General features: G+C 44.1%; 1 protein-coding gene across 1 annotated transcript in view; it reads left to right on the forward strand.

Moving 5' to 3' along the window:
* The window catches only part of LOC126095550 (juvenile hormone esterase-like), a 99,565-nt gene that overhangs the window by 46,856 nt on the left and 35,550 nt on the right, over nt 1-17,159 (forward strand). The window contains exons 4-5 of the mRNA XM_049910329.1: nt 8,474-8,659; nt 11,975-12,195. Coding sequence (XP_049766286.1) covers nt 8,474-8,659; nt 11,975-12,195 — 407 coding nt within the window. The remainder of the gene's footprint in view (nt 1-8,473; nt 8,660-11,974; nt 12,196-17,159) is intronic.

The following is a 17,159-nucleotide window of genomic DNA, read 5'->3' on the forward strand; positions in this document are numbered from 1 at the left end:
GGCAGCATTCGAACATTTTCTGTATCCAGAAAGGCCTGTACAGGACCTGCAACATGCGATCGTGCATTATCCTGCTGAAATGTAGAATTTCGCTGGGATCGAATGAAGGGTAGAGCCACGGGTCGTAACACATCTGAAATGTGACGTCCACTGTTCAAAGTGCCGTCAATGCGAACAAGAGGTGACCGAGACGTGTAACCAATGGCACCCCATACCATCACGCCGGGTGATACGCCAGTATGGCGATGACGAATACAGGCTTCCAATGCGCGTTCACCGCGATGTGCCAAACACGGAGGCGACCATCATGATGCTGTAAACAGAACCTGGATTCATCCAAAAAAAGACGTTTTGACATTCGTGCACCCAGGTTAGCATTGAGTACACTGTCGCAGGCGCTTCTGTCTGTGATACAGCGTCAAGGGTAACCGCAGCCATGGTCTCCGAGCTGATAGTCCATGCTGCTGCAAACGTCGTCGAACTGTTCGTGCAGATGGTTGTTGCCTTGCAAACGTCCCCATCTGTTGACTCAGGGATCGAGACGTGGCTGCACGATCCGTTACAGCCATGCGGATAAGATGCCTGTAATCTCGACTGCTAGTGATTCGAGGCCGTTGGGATCCAGCACGGCGTTCCGTATTACCCTCCTGAACCCACCGATTCCATATTCTGCTAACAGTCATTGAATCTCGACCAGCGTGAGCAGCAATGTTGCGATACGATAAACCGGAATCGTGATAGGTTACAATCCGATCTTTATCAAAGTCGGAAACGTGATGGTACGCATTTCTCCTCGTTACACGAGGCATCACAACAACGTTTCACCAGGCAACGCCGGTCAATTGCTGTTTGTGTGTGAGAAATCGGTTGGAAACTTTCCTCTTGTCAGCACGTTGTAGGTGTCACCACCGGTGCCAACTTTGTGTGAATGCTTTGAAAAGGTAATCATTTGCATATCACAGCATCTTTTTCCTGTCGGTTAAATTTCGCGTCTGTAGCACGTCATCTTCGTGGTGTAGCAATTTTAATGGCCAGTAGTGTGTTTCCGTTAGAGAGCGTTGTTCCGATGCGGGTATATAAAAACCGACGTGTAGGTATTTGTGTCTTTTCGACGTGCGTGCGGTAAATGCAAGTATGTGAACTATGACGACGTTATTACCAAATGCATTCAAACGGGAGCAATGTGCTGTTATTTTTCTTAGCTGCCGAAGGGCAAACGCCGGTAGACCTCCATGGGAGAATGAAGAATTTGTATAGGGGAGATGTCTCCCGAAAAACACCGTAGTGGAATGGTGTGCCAAGTTTCGTGCTGGTCGCGATTGGACACAAGGCCTGGGAGGGAAGCAGAAGTTCCGCCAAGACAAGTGGGAGACGCTCGAGCATCCGCATCTCCCAGTGTGAATAACACGCATTCAGTCCCTAAATGAAGGCCTTGTAGAGTCGACGACTCCTGTCGGACAGGTATGTGCAGGAGGCAGTTACGGATCTCTTCACTCAGCTGGACACGGTATTTTACCAACCGGATATCTTCAACTTGGTGCATGATTGCCTCAAAAGACTGTATACCAGTTAGGTCCCTTTCGGAGTATGCTGATGCATTAGCTCCATACTTAACAATCATATACAACAGTTCGCTCGACAAAAGATCCGTACCCAAAGACTGGATAGTTGCACAGGTCACACCAATATTCAAGAAAGGTAGTATGAGTAATCCACTTATTTACAGGCCCGTATCGTTAACGTCGACATGCAGCAGGATTTTAAACATATATTGTGTTCGAACTTTATGAATTACCTCGAAGAAAACGGTCTATTGACACACAGTCAACATGGGTTTAGAAAACATCTTTCCTGTGAAACACAAGTAGCTCTTTATTCACATGAAGTGTTGAGTGTTATTGGTAAGGGATTTCAGATCAATTCCGTATTTCTGGATTTCCGGAAGACTTTTGACACTGTACCACACAAGCCCCTCGTAATGGGATTGCGTGCTTATGGAATATCGTCTCAGTTATGTGACTGGATCTGTGATTTCCTGTCAGAGAGGTCACAGTTCGTAGTAATTGACGGAAAGTCGTCGAGTAAAACAGAAGTGATTTCTGGCGTTCCCCAAGGTAGTGTTATAGCCACTTTGCTGTTCCTTATCTATATAAACGATTTTGGAGACAATCTGATCAGCCGTCTTCGGTTGTTTGCAGATGACGCTGTCGTTTATCGACTAATAAAGTCATCAGAAGATGAAAACAAACTGCAAAACGATTTAGAAAAGCTATCTGAATGGTGCGAAAAGTGCAGTTGACTCTAAATAACGAAAAGTAGGAAGTCATCCACATGAGTGCTAAAAGGAACTCGTTAAACTTCGGTTACACGATAACAGTCTAATCTAAATGCCGTAAATTTAACTAAATACCTAGGTATTACAATTACGAACAACTTAAATTGGAAGGAACACACACAAAATGTTGTGGGGAATGGTAACCAAAGACTGCGTTTTATTGGCAGGACACTTAGAAAATGTAACAGACCTACTAAGGAGACTGCCTACACTACGCTTGTCCGTCCTCATTTAGAATACTGTTGAGCGGTGTGGGATCCTTACCAAATAGGACTGACGGAGTACATCGAAAAAGTTCAAAGAAAGGCTGCACATTTTGTATTATCGCGAAATATGGGAGAGACTGTTACAGAAATGATACAGGATTTGGGCTGGAAATCATTAAAAGAAAGGCGTTTTCCGTTGCGACGGAATCTTCTCACGAAATTCCAATCACCAACTTTCTCCTCCCAATGCGAAAATATTTTGTTGACACCGACCTACATAGGGCGGAACGAACACCACGATAAAATAAGGGAAATCAGAGCTCGTACGTAAAGATATAGATGTTCATTATTTCCGCGCGCTATACGAGATTGGAATAATAGAGAATTGTGAAGGTGGTTCGATGAACCCTCTGCCAGGCACTTGAATGTGATTTGCAGAATATCCATGTAGATGTAGATGTAGATGTAGAATCCTCACGGCAGTTTTGCCTGATCAGCATACCGATTCTGGACTGCACAGCCTTCGAACGGAAACGTGTTGCTCCTACAAGGAGGTGATGTGGGAGATATGCTGGGAGAGAACAGATGGATACAAACTAAAATCCAATGAAACAATAGAAAAATTATTCGACATCGCCGCTGAGATTCGAAAAACAGCATTAAAGTCTTAGGGGAGCATCCACAAACTCCCAGCAAAAAGAATTACCCACGGAATTTTAAGATACTCGTACAAGCAAAAAATCCGTATTCAACACGCTAAAAACGATCTACATAAAGTTCAGATAAACTCCTCCGACGTTTTATATAGAAATAGTACATATAAGAAGATGGGAAGTGCAGTCAGACTGAGACAGAGAAGAAAACAAGCGTAAAACTAACTTAAGAAAGTAATAGAACTCGCAGAAAAAATTAGAGCTGCATGTAAACTCAAAACCATACACTATCAAGACGTGAGTGGTCACCAGGGTCCAGTCGCACATTGTATACACCGATGTACATTTTTACCACCTGCATAATAGCATCTTGGTCAATTCTTGGAACGCAATGATTCTGCAGGACATGCCATTAAAACCTCCTTGGTAGGTTTTTGGGTGTGTCTAGTTTTTGGAAGTGTCTGGCAGCTGACTTCTATGCACAGGGCTTGGAATTCCCGTAAAATAGGATCGGTTGTTTGTGTGGCGGAGTTGGCGACCTATGGCGTCCTAAATGAATTCTCTTGTTTTCTGATCAGGTGAATTTAGTAGACAAGACACGACCGTGAATTAACTATGACGTTCCTCAAATCACAGTGGCATGATTTTGGCCTTGTGACACGGACAGCTATCCTATTAGAAGGGGCCATCCTTGTCGGGGAAGACATGAAGTATGAAAGGCTGCAGGTAGAGCACAATAATGTTCACGTAGTCCACAGTTGTCATGGAGCCTTCGATTATTACCACACTTTCCATGGAAACCTACATGAATGTTCCCCACACCATAATACTACTCTCACAGGCCTGCGTCCGTGGCGCGGTTTACGTTTCCAGCTGCTGTTCGCCGGGAAGATGACTATCCAGACAGGACTACCGAACTTCTATAAAAAAGAAACGTGGTTTATTCGACCAGGTGACATATTTGTATTCATACACGGGCCAGTCTCGTTGATCCCGTGGCCACTGCACAATTTCGTTGAGTCAACATGGAAACACGTAATGGTGTCTGGCGAAAGGGGCGTGTATGGCGTGAAACGTCTGAAAGCAAACATCCTGCAACAATCGTTGAAAGGGTCCAGGAAGGAGGCTGGAGCGTTACGGTCTGGGAAATGTGACTCGACACTGTACATAAAAAACATTTCAAAAAAGACTGTCTAAATTAGAGACTCTGATCATAAATTTCTCGTGGGGATTCCAGAGGAATTATCCGAAATCGGAAAGAAAATTGCCCTCCAATTAATTGCCTGCAGCAGCATTGTACTCTGTAGCCTGATCTACCACAAAAATGGTTCAAATGGCTCTGAGCACTGTGGGACTTAACATCTGAGGTCATCAGTCGCCTAGAACTTAGAACTACTTAAATCTAACCTAAGGTCATCACACACATCCATGCCCGAGGGAGGAATCGAACCTGTGACCTTAGCGGTCGCGCGGTTCCAGACTGAAGCGCCTAGAACAGCTCGGTCACAGCGGCCGCCGATCTACAATAAATCCCACTTGTAAGGGGAGGGGATGGCCCAACCCCAAAGTTCTCTGTTGGTGTGGATGTCCAATATCTCGTCGCCTACTCGTACTTTCAATATACGCACGTGAACGACCGCGATATATCACTGGACTTCGCAATGTGCGTCCAGCAGTGTCTGTAGAATGATTCCCCATTCGTGTCTGCTTTGTTTATATACATCCTTATCGCCTCGCACGCCTACAAGCACATCAGAACTCATTCGGTTTCGCTGTGACCAGCGGTCATAATGTTTTGGCTCGTGAGAAGAAGTGTACAGTTGGACGGTAATTTTCTTTCCGATTTCGGATAATTCCTCTGGAGCGCCACGAAAAATTGAAGTTTATAATCGTAGTTCCTAATTTAGACAGTCTTATTACGAAGTCCTTCCTGAAAGATTTTTTATATACACTGTCCAGTCACATTACCAAGACTGTAACGCTCCATCCTCCCTCCTGGACGCATCCGACGATTGTTGAAGGATGTTTGCTTTCAGTCGTTTCTTGCCACAGACGCCAACGGCCATCTGTCCGATGCTACATAAAACGTGAAACTTCTAAAAAGGATGTCCATTTGCGGAATTGGCGTGCAAGTTCCAGCCTTCGTGACCGATCACCAGTAGGTAGTATTGGTGCACAAATTCAGGCACCAGCTGCGGAGAACCCATATGCAGCAACGTTCGCTGAATCGTCGTTGAGGGGAAACTGTTGGTAGCCCCTTGGTTCATCTGGGCGGTTAGTTGCTCAACAGTTGCAAGTCTACTCGCCTGTACGCATCTCCGCAGCCGTCGTTTACTCCATTCATCTATGGCCCGTGGTGCGCCACAGTTGCTTTGACTCCAGTTTTGGATAGACCATTTTACCATGCACGGTATGCTTTAACCACGGCAGTTTACAAACTTCACTGTTTCCAAAATGCTTCCAACTATTGGTCCGAAAGCCAGTGATCATGTCCTTTTGGATGTCAGATAAATCGCTCCGTTTATGTGTAACGACAACGACTGCACTGTTCTCCGTGTCCTCTCCCCCAAACCGCGACACGCTTCATTTACCCTCCACTGCTAGTGCTGTGAGTGGTTATTTTCACGTTGACGTCGAACATAAACGAACAACGAGAGATAATAAAATATTTTAAATACGGTGGTACAGAAGAGCGCTGAAAATTCAATGGGTACATTGAGTTGGTTCTATGGATTTGAGAGATATTAATGAACAGGCATCAAGACACTGGTAAAGGAATTGTGCATGTAAAAATAATGTACGGGCCAAAGCTTGAACACAATAAAGAGGTTCAACTGGATGTAGGGTGCTGCACATACATATGTTATGAAACCTGCAGTAACGAGTAAACATTGTTTCAATTACAGTATTTGTTATTCATCAAAAAGTGGAAGGAACTGACGAAGTTACAGAAGATCAGTGTCTATCACAGGATTCAATTAGTGGCACTTGATAATAACGTAAGAAAGTACAGAGGGCACCATACGACCCAGACATCGGTAGAGTATCTATCGGGTGAAAATGTTTCCGGGCCTATCATCCACAGTCGAACTCTGCTGGCGAACTCCTGTGGGAGTAGAGCATGACAAGGCAAGGCACTGGGCAAGTCCAGCAGAGGAGATTGACTGTGTCCAGTGGTGGTCGTAGAAGGAAGACGGTGGCATAGCATAGCTGACGTGGACCTTCTTGAAATGGCTGCCCGCAGAGAATTTATTTCCATCTACACCGCTGGCGGTTACATCGCCATTTTCGTAGTTCCCCAGGCGTTTGAAATGCGTGTCTGGCGGTTATGTTCCGCAGTTACTTCCGCTTCTGACGGGGCCGCTAAACTACGAAATTTACGGTCTCTGCCATCGATACGTCTTCGACCATTGACGAAGAAAAATGTAAGAATATGAAAAGACTTGCACGAGATACGCTAGTGTGAAGAGCTGCATCGTAGAGGTCTTGAGACTGATGACTATAATGGGATATTAATATTTGATAAGGGTGAGAGTTAGGCTATTCCTGTTTTTTCTTTTAATTGTGTTTATTTTTTGTTCTTAGTTTCTACTAATTACGGTATATTTGCGCCGAGAGGACTCATTTTCCAGGCTAGAGCCCAGTACATGGTATGTTCTGAACAACAGCAAGATTTGAGCTTCAGAGACTTAAGATCACAGTCCCAGATTACTTTCTTAATCGAAGGAAAATAAATCCAATTTTTACCTTCGTTTAGAATCCAACAATCATGCCCAGTCGCCAACATCTCTCTCTACCGAAAAACGATATCCGCAGTTCGCTTTGTCCAGACATCTTGCCTACAAAAAATGTTACAATGGTCTCCTCAGTCGGCTGGTGAAGGTAATATTATCTAGCATTGAAGAATATATGCAGGTTATCAGAGGTTCTCTAAGAAAAGGGAATTACATCAGTGTGACGTGCACATCTTAGCAGTACCTGATATTTATGTTGTGGAGATGAATTTTCACTGTTGTCACACCTTACATACTATAATGAAATAATGAAACAATAATTAAGTGTTGCATCCGTCTTCTTAGGAGTTTCAAACGTGGCGTCAGCCCCACGGCGGGAATGAACTGCTAAGAGCTAACCGAGTCACCTTCCGCGACGCGGCGTTTCGGCCCTGTATGATTAGTGCCGGCTGCTGCAATCATACCTATATAAGCGGAAACCACACCAGCCTGACGACGATGTGGAGACAGTAATGGAACGCTCGAGTATTTTATCGCAAACGATGTTCTTCAAGACTGAGAAGATCTTAATCAAGTACATTGCCGTGAAAGACTCTGACATAAATCTTTCCTCCACAGTAGGGACGTAACGCGAAATGTGAGACTTTTCAAAAAACTGCAGAGAAGAAAATCAAACTCTGAGGACACAGTATAATGACACTGACGTTTATAGATTTCAAAATGGTTCAAATGGCTCTGAGCACTATAGGACTTAACATCTGAGGTCATCAGTCCCCTAGAACTTAGAACTACTTAAACCTAACTAACCTAAGGACATCACACACATCCATGCCCGAGGTAGGATTCGAACCTGCGACCGTAGCGATCGCGCGGTTCCAGACTGAAGCGCCTAGAACCGCTCGGCCACACTGGCCGGCTGTTCATAGATTTGTTTCCCTGTGGACATGAAAGACCGTTTCGTAAGTTTGAGTCTGCTATCATCCGAATAAACTGCTCTAGGTATGGTCCAGAACAAACTGGATTCATTTATTGTGATAGTGAGTGTGCAGTTTATCTGCAGTATTTGACACGTTTTAGATGTCTAATAAATTTTCAAGCTCACAGTGAAATTTGATTATGGTGTTGTCCTTGAATGACCTGTCAGCAAATGGAACATACAGCCGGTGATGTGCTGATGAAGTATTCCATTACATGAAGTGGTTTAATGTAAAACAGAAAACACATTTAAAAGTTTAATGTTTTGGATGAAACAAAAACCATATGCATTTCATTCTAAAGATTAACATGTCCTATCCAACAACTTTAACCTGCACCTATAGGAAATTGATACATATGACTCTGAGTACAGCAAACAAAGAAACCATAAAGAGTCATCTGGCAGCTGTGGCTAACTGGGCTCCTCTCGCTACTTTTCTGTTGTATCTATGTTGAATTTTTTATTTTGTTTTTCAGAACAAAAAATTCAGAAACTAGATGATAAGGAACTTGTATATTGGATAAACAAAAACACATTTGAGAGATGTATGTGTTGCTGGCATGTCATAGGTTTCATGAGCCTGCAGAACGATGACATCCCGGGCAATGCGGGCCTCAAGGACCAGGTGCTGGCACTGCAGTGGGTACAGAACAACATTGCCAGCTTCGGTGGGGATCCTAGCAGGGTCGCCATTTTTGGTGAGAGCGCTGGCGGCGCCTCCACATCACACCTGTTCCTTTCACCAGCGACCAGAGGTGAGGAGCACCCCTTAAGTTATAAAGGGTATAAATCAAATGGATTCATTCAAGAACTATAAGACTTCTAAACCAGATACAGAAAAAAAATATATCACGTCATTAGATGGAATTAAAATTTTTCGGCGCTTCTCTACTCCACTTGTGTTTCCCTTTGAGTTACCAAACGAGTGTCATAACCTTCTGCATCAGACTGTTGGCGTTTATGTGAAATCCTTAACTGGGAAGTTTAGTCTCCTTGTCATTATTGTTTACAGCCATTGTTATGCACTCTGTCACTCTCTTTAGAGTTCCACCCATTTTTCTCAATTCTTTTTATAAATTTTTAAAGTTTTCTATTAAAAATATTCTAAATTAATCTCAGTGTTTCAGATGTTAATTGAACCCTGGATCGTACAGAAATCTGGTACCTTGGCTCTACATCAGTATTGAGCAAGAGACAAATAGTATATCCCCCTTGAGACAGTATATGGTGTTTTTCATCTTCCATTTAGAGAGCCCAGTTTGATTTCGGTCCACAGCAGCAGCCCAACACCAATAAATTAACTAAAAGGATCACTATTCTTTGACAGTTTGGTACAGGTGAGAGCTGGTAGCAAAAGTTAGTGTGTGCAACTGACTTTGTTTTCTGCTACTGTACTATGAAGCTCGTTTATGATGGACCTTGATTCGATACCGTCTGGATTTGTATCCTCCACCAATCTTAAAACGTGCAGCATAAACGTAGTACAATTGTTACCAACGAATACAATAAAGACAGTACACACACTACATAATCATGTCGTATCAGTAGACAGAATCACTGAATAGGCAAATCAGCGAGAAACGTGTAGTGTTGACTCTAGTATTGGAATTTCGTTAACTAGCAAAGCACATGACGACTTAATTATTATTAGTTTTTAATCTTAATAATAAGATCTGAGTGTAACTTATTGAGCTAACTATTATGATTACTGTCTTATGTGTTCTCTCTGGATGCGAAAGGTGCATTCCTCACAAGGTGTAACAATATCTTATAGTAAAGGTCACTTCTTTAGTTAAGTCATGCTACTCTTCGAATCTCTTTAATAGTTTATAGATGGAAGGAAGTTCACAGGTTGTTCAAGTGTGGTGCTGTCAATGGCTAATGGATCGTAGCTGTCGTACTGTATTTTAAAGTTAATTTGAAAACTTCGCCAGACAGGGCTAATTCAGAAGCACAAGTTCGTTCCACAAGTTCAGTGATTCATTCGATCCACAAACCGCCGATAGTACGATTGTAACCAGAATCATTAATGTGAACAGTAACACGTCGAAATTCCCTTTTACACATGTGAGTTATATTCTCATAGTTCGGTAAAACTTATCCCTACTACTGATTATTACATTAATACTGAATCTCATCCAAAACTCGGGCAATAAGATTACAAAAATTACAAAATAACTCCAACGGCGTCTCTTAACAATACAAATCATCTATCCAGACCCCTCTCCAAGCAGAATTTGCAGAAAGAAATTTCTATCTTCGTTAACATTCTAGGAGTAAAGCTTCGTCGCAGTCCACAGTGTTCCAATTTTTGTTTTCTGAGAACTTCTATAACTCCTAATTAAAAAGATGAAATGCATTATCATTAGCCCCAGATTGTATTGGTACAACTTCAGTATCTCAACATATCTCTGTAACATACCCGTGGATAACAATTGCATGACTGAGTAGTGTAAATCAATGAATGTAGTTTACAAAATTTATTTTTTTCTTACCGTCTTGCTTCATGTTTCCATTCAGTGGCATCCTCATCTGGCTATACAATACGTCAAGAGCGACGTTTTTTAAGTACGAGTTTCCATTTTTTTTAAATGTGACTGTATTTCTTCACTTTGTCGTAACACTACGTACTTACTTAGAAGCTGACACCCTGATGAGAGACGACGAGGGATTTGAGGTCATCCATCTCTGACAAGCGAGCGGCTGCGCACAGGAGTGAGATAACAGTTGGGTCAGGCTGAGATTTTTCAGGTCTCTGTGATTGGGAACAGTACAAAATGAGTCCCACATCAGGCTAAGGAGGTAGAGATGGGACCGATAAGGAAATGAGACTCTGGGTTGGCTTACTGGTCTGCCCTTAATGCTTCTTCACGTGTTTACCATGGACATGGAGAAGAGCACATACACAGTTTTATAAATTCGGCCAATCAGTAATAAGAACAATAGCCACACCGGCCTATAACTCTCTCAGGATTCGGGCATACAGAGTAGCAACGTATGGTAATACAGACCACAGGTCATGGAACAGCCAGATCCTGTTTCCTTAATCGAAACCTTAGGGTCAGTTGCACACTTCACCATGGAAGGGACAAACAGAAGCACGTACATGAAGACAAATATACGAATTAGATCAGTGACCATAGACCAAAGGTACGTACAGGCAAGCTTTACAAGTCCTTGTTACTGTGCAAGCTTACTTGAATGTAATGCTCAATCACACAGTATCTGCTGCACGCCGTTGTTCATACGAGGCTGCTGGATGCAACTCTTCTCTGTCTGGAACTCTACCCTGCTTGATGTTTGAGGGCCTCTATATCCGGCCTTTGGAACTTTTTGCTTATATGTGTTACACGTCTGCATCGCCTTTCCTTCAATTCGCAATCAGCGAGCGTGAAATCATCAGTTCCTCAATGCATATGACCTCCTACTGAACTGGCGAAAACGGCTTGCACTATATGTCTCCCACTAAGTTAAAAGGCCTACTGCAATAATCATACTTAGGTAATTTTTCTTTTCTTCTGGCAGCCTTTCATGAGTCCGTCATTATAGTTTGGTTTCTGTATATTCTTAGCGAGACGGCAAAAAGCAACAGGTAATTTGAACGGAGTCTAGTTATTTGAAAAATGTTACGTTTCACTCAGTCTCCAAATATATAAGTAATTGTATTTATACGAATAACTGTATTTACAAACCGGAGTCAAATCCTCTCCCGCCAAAACAACCAAAATACCAATTCAAAATTGCTTTGAAGAAACGTATAACGATCATTGGATGCGCACCCAGAGGCATTAGTCGTGAGGTATCAGACTCTGTTTTAAGTGTGTTAGTCAACAGTCTTATTGGTTTTTACTGTTTCTTATCAAGTTTTTGTTCGAGAATCTCCGATCTCAAAACCTGTTGCTCGCGAAACACAGGTAGCTGTCCTGAAATAATAGCATGATACAAAATTTAATCTTTTTACGAATATTACATACAATCAATGCAGGACAGTAGGGTATAAATTTCATTTGTGATTATTACATGTGATTATTATATGTGAGTCATCCATTTTCGTTGGAACTTCTCGACAGGGCTCTTTAGCCAAGTGATCATGCAGAGTGGAGTAGCGACGACCCCCTGGGCGCTGGCTGATAATCCTCGCGAGAAGGCATACCGTATGGCGGAGGCGCTCGGTTTCCAGGCACAGGGCGACAACCACACTGACGACGACGACGTACGGTTGGCTGCCTTCTTTCGAGCTGCCAACTATTCAGACCTCATTAACGACACCTCAATCGCACTCTCGGATCTCGTAAGTGAACCATGAACTTTAATGAACAAATTACGCTCGAACCACATATTCAAAGCATATTGTTGTTGTTGTCTTCAGTTCAAAGACTGGTTCCATGCAGCTCTCCACGCCAGTCCATCCTGTGCAAGCCTCTGCAACTCCATATAGTTACTGCAACCTGTATGCATTCGAACATTGTACTGTACTCAAGCCTTGGCCTTCCTCTACAGTTTTACCCCCCCCCCCCCCCTGCTTCCTTCGATTACCAAACTCACAATTCCTTGATACCTCAGGACACGTCCTGTCAACCGATCCCCTCTTTGAGTCAAGTTGCGCCATAAATTTCGTGCTTTCCCAGTTCGATTCAGTACATCTTCATTCTGTATTCAATCTACCAAACTAATTTTCAACGTTCTTCTGTAGAACTACTTTTCAAAAGCTTGATTCTGTTATCAAGATTACATACAGTCCACACACGCTGCCAGAAAAAATTGGTACACCCGGAAAGACGACGTCGATTTTGATCCCATGACAGTATATGCCAGCTGGTGGATGGTATAAAAAAAGCACTCCGTCTTCAGGCCACCAGTGGCCTACCGGGACCATCTGACCGCCGTGTCATCCTCAGTGGAGGATGCGGAAAAGAAGGGCGTGGGGTCAGCACACCACTCTCCCGGTCGTTATGATGGTATTCTTGACCGAAGCCGCTACTATTCGGTCGACTAGCTCCTCAATTGGCATCACGAGGCTGAGTGCAGCCCGAAGGTGGATGGTATACGTACTGATAATGGTTTCAACGTCGTCCGCCAACAGATAATAACAGGGCGCCATCTGGCGGAGAGCAGCGCGCTTCGTTACAGGATCATTTAGTAATCGTGAAAGCGTTACGGAGATGATAGATAAACTCCAGTGGAAGTATCTGCAGGACGGACGCTCAGTTGCTCGTTACGGGCTTTTGTTGAAGTTTCGAGAACATACCTTCACCGAGGAGTCAAGCAGTATATCGCTCCCTCCTACGTATACCTCGCGAAGAGACAATGAGGATAAAATCAGAGAGATTAGAGCCGACACAGAGGCATACCGACAACCCTTCTTTCCACGAACTATACGAGACTGGAATAGAAGGCGAACCGATAGAGGTGTAGATGTAGATGTGTCTACCCTTTAAAAGGGGATTCTCGCAGGTAAAAGGCTCAGTGTGTTGCAATAGTGTGACGCAAGCAGACGAGATTCTGGACGTCCAAGCAGCGCCGATTGTCGTATTGTAAGGGCACCAGTGGCAGACTGTCCAGCTACCACAGCGCAGCGCTTGTGAGCCCAGATGTGTCAACACGAACTCTTGCGAACCGGTTATTAGCAGTGAGACTGCGGACACGCATACTTGTAGCCCGTCTTCCACTCACGCCACAGCATCGACGTGCCGTCAGAAGATAAACTTAGAAGATGGAATGGCGTGCCGTGGTCTTCAGCGATAGAAGAAGATACTGCCTGCACGCAGTCCATAGTCCTCTGCGCGTGCGTCGTAGACCTAGTAAGCGCTGTCTCGTAGAGTTCATTGCCCATTACACACCGGCCCCATCCCAGACCTTGTGAGATAAGCCACAACTCTCGTTCAGCTTTGGTGTTTGTTGGGGGTGGGGATGCTAACCAGCGCTCGGTAAGTGCGGGATGTTGTTAGACCCGTTCTTTCGCCTTTCTTGCAACAAGAAGGTAATATGAAACTTCCTGGCAGATTAAAACTGTGTGCCGGGTCGAGACTCGAACTCAGGACCTTTGCCTTTCGCGGACATGTGCTCTACCAACTGAGCTACCCAAGCACGACTCACGCCCCGTCCTCACAGCTTTACTTCTGCCAGTACCTCGTCTCCTACCTTCCAAACTTTACAGAAGCTCTCCTGCGAACCTTGCAGAACTAGCACTCCTGAAAGAAAGGATATTGCGGAGACATGGCTTAGCCACAGCCTTGGGGACGTTTCCAGAATGAGATTTTCACTCTGCAGCGGAGTGTGCGCTGATATGAAACTTCCTGGCAGATTAAAACTGTGTGCCGGCCCGAGACTCGAACTCGGGACCTTTGCCTTTCGCGGGCATGTGCTCTACCAACTGAGCTACCCAAGCACGACTCACGCCCGGTCCTCACAGCTTTACTTCTGCCAGTACCTCGTCTCCTACCTTCCAAACTTTACAGAAGCTCTCCTGCGAACCTTGCAGAACTAGCACTCCTGAAAGAAGGGATATTGCGGAGACATGGCTTAGCCACAGCCTGGGGGATGTTTCCAGAATGAGATTTTCACTCCGCTGCAAAGTGAAAATCTCATTCTAGAAGGTAATATGCTGTCCCAACAGGAAATGTTCACCCATACACTGGCCGTGAAATTCAACGTGCTCTGCAAGACGTGCAGCAACTTCCATGGTGAGCACGATCTCCAGACTTGTCTCCAACCGACATGATGGGACGAGAAGTGACTCGTGCGACTCAGCAACCAACAGCTCTTACAGGACTACGTGCACAGGTCGAGCAGACGTGGTGAAATGTGTCCGAGGAGAGTAATCGTCATCTGTACTATCGATTGGATGCCAGAGTCAGTACCTGTATTTCCGCCCGTGGAAGCTACAACATTTACTGATGTGGCTGTTTCAGCATGGGTTGATACTTGGTACTCAGAACCGCTTGTGCTATTGACCTTTAAACGTAATCAATTCATGTACTCCATATGCACTGTTGCAACAATAAATCCTGAGTGAATCAGAAACCTCTAAGAAGGTGTACTAATTTTTTTCCGGCAGTAGAATACCTTCGGAAAAACCTCCTTACACTTAAATTTATATTAACAAATAATCTTCTTCAGAACGCTTTTCTTGGTGTTGCCAGTCTCCATTTCGTATCCTCTCAGTTTTGGCTATCATCAGTTATTTTGCTGCCCAAATAACAAATAGCAGATATTACTTTCTCTTCCTATCCTATCAGCATTTCTTATTCAATACGGAAAAATTCCTTTACCCTTCTTTTACTTTTGCAGATATTAATCTTAAAACCTCTTTTCAAGAGACTATCCGTTCCGTAAAACTGCTCTTGCAAGGCCTTTGCATCTCTGACGATAAAATAGTCCAGAACACCCAGGATGCCCTGCTCCAACGGCAACGACTGGGGAAGAAGGGGGCTTTCTGCTGGGTTCCAGGGCACGTCGGCATTTCTGGGAACGAAAGGGCAGATCCCGCAGCCAAGGAGGCATGTCTCAATCCGCAAGTTTTTCAGTGTGCCATCCCCCTGCACGCCCTCACCTCGCTATTGAGCTCACGAGTCATGCGACGATGGCTTTTAGTCGAGCCCACAACGCGAGTGTGGTGTACTTCTTTCCAGCCCCGTAGACGGGACGAGGTTCTCCTCACTCGTCTTTGGATAGGCTACAGTCCTATGACGCATGGCCTCCTGCTCCGGCGAGAGGACCCTCCAATGTGTGGTACTTGTGGCGTCCAGGTCACTGTGCGCTACGTTTTATTGGCTTGCGTTTTATTTGACCAGCGGGAAGCGGCTGACTTGCCGGTGCATATGCCATCTCTTTTAGGAAATACTCAAACGCATGTGGTTAAAGTTTTAAAGTTCTGTGACTTGTACAATGTTTTTACCAAGATTTTAGGGGGAGAGTCTTAATTTGTTCACAGGATGACTGGCTCGCTCATATTTTACGTAAGTGGCCACCCAGTGACAGTTTCCGGTGGCGTCCTTTCGCTGTTTTCTCGTTTTCCTTACGTTTCATTACCTTATACAGCATTTTTCATCTTTTCCCCCTTTCTTTGCGTATCTGCTTCCGTTTTACTAAATTTGTCGACATTCGTTTCTTTTAACGTGTGTCAGGGTGTTGATGACCTCGACGTTGAGCGCCCGTAAGCCACACACACAAAATGTCATTGGTAAACCCCAAAATTTTTATCTTTCTCCTTAAACTTCAGCTCCCTTTCCTAATTTCTCCTGGTTTTGTTTTACTGTTTGCTCATTGTACAGATTGAAAAACATCGCCGACCGGAGTGGCCGAGCGGTCCTAGGCGCTCCAATCCTGCCTCGGGCATGGATGTGTGTGGTGTCCTTAGGTTAGTTAGGTTTAAGTAGTTCTAAGTTCTAGGGGACTGATGACCTCAGAAGTTAAGTCCCATAGTGCTCAGAGCCATTTGAACCATTTTGAAAAACATCGGGAATAGGCTACAACTCTGTCTCACTCTCTTCTTAACCATTGCTTCCTTTTCCTGCCCCTCGACTCATAACTACCGTCTGGTTTCTGCACAAGCTATTACATTTCTGTAATCAGCGTTTCTGAACTTATGGCTTTTGTTCTCCAACTCCAGCTGGCAATAACTACTTGGCATATCTAATCAGTAAGATAACAAGTGCCATTACATTGTTTCAACAGCTCTCCCAAGCTTTCTAACTGATCTTGCTGAGGTTGCATGACATGACTGATAGCTAGGGCATCTAAAACTAATCTGAGTCGCCATTCTTTTTGATCAGCATTTATATTGGATTGTAATATTCACTGCCATATCTCTCGACTATATCATTCTCTATCACACAATTAACTGTCTATTCTACAGATTTTCTAACTAATAATACTAAATACAGTTTCGTCTTGAATGTTTCTTGTGGCCCTACTTTAACTTGAAATTGATGTCCTTTTATCAATCCATTTTTGTTGAAAATTATATCCGCATGCTTACGCCTGCTTTTCGGTGATTCTTCTCTGTTGGATGTGGGAAAGTTACTCAAACCGTCGATCATTTCCTGAATTTTCGGTATAACCTCGAGATTCTTTTCTTCTCTTGCGGTGGACACATTATCTATAAATTGGCGCTTTCATCCCATTATCATCATCATCATCATCTTGGACAGTTTCCAGCCACTGGCTGGGTCTGTCGGGAACACAAGCCTCTCCATCGTGTTCTGTCTTTCCACCATTCCCCCTCTTCCACCTTCGTCCAGTTCTCTCCTCTTC

Source organism: Schistocerca cancellata, chromosome 8 (genome assembly GCF_023864275.1).
Source record: "Schistocerca cancellata isolate TAMUIC-IGC-003103 chromosome 8, iqSchCanc2.1, whole genome shotgun sequence".
In the NCBI taxonomy this organism is placed as follows: domain Eukaryota; kingdom Metazoa; phylum Arthropoda; class Insecta; order Orthoptera; family Acrididae; genus Schistocerca; species Schistocerca cancellata.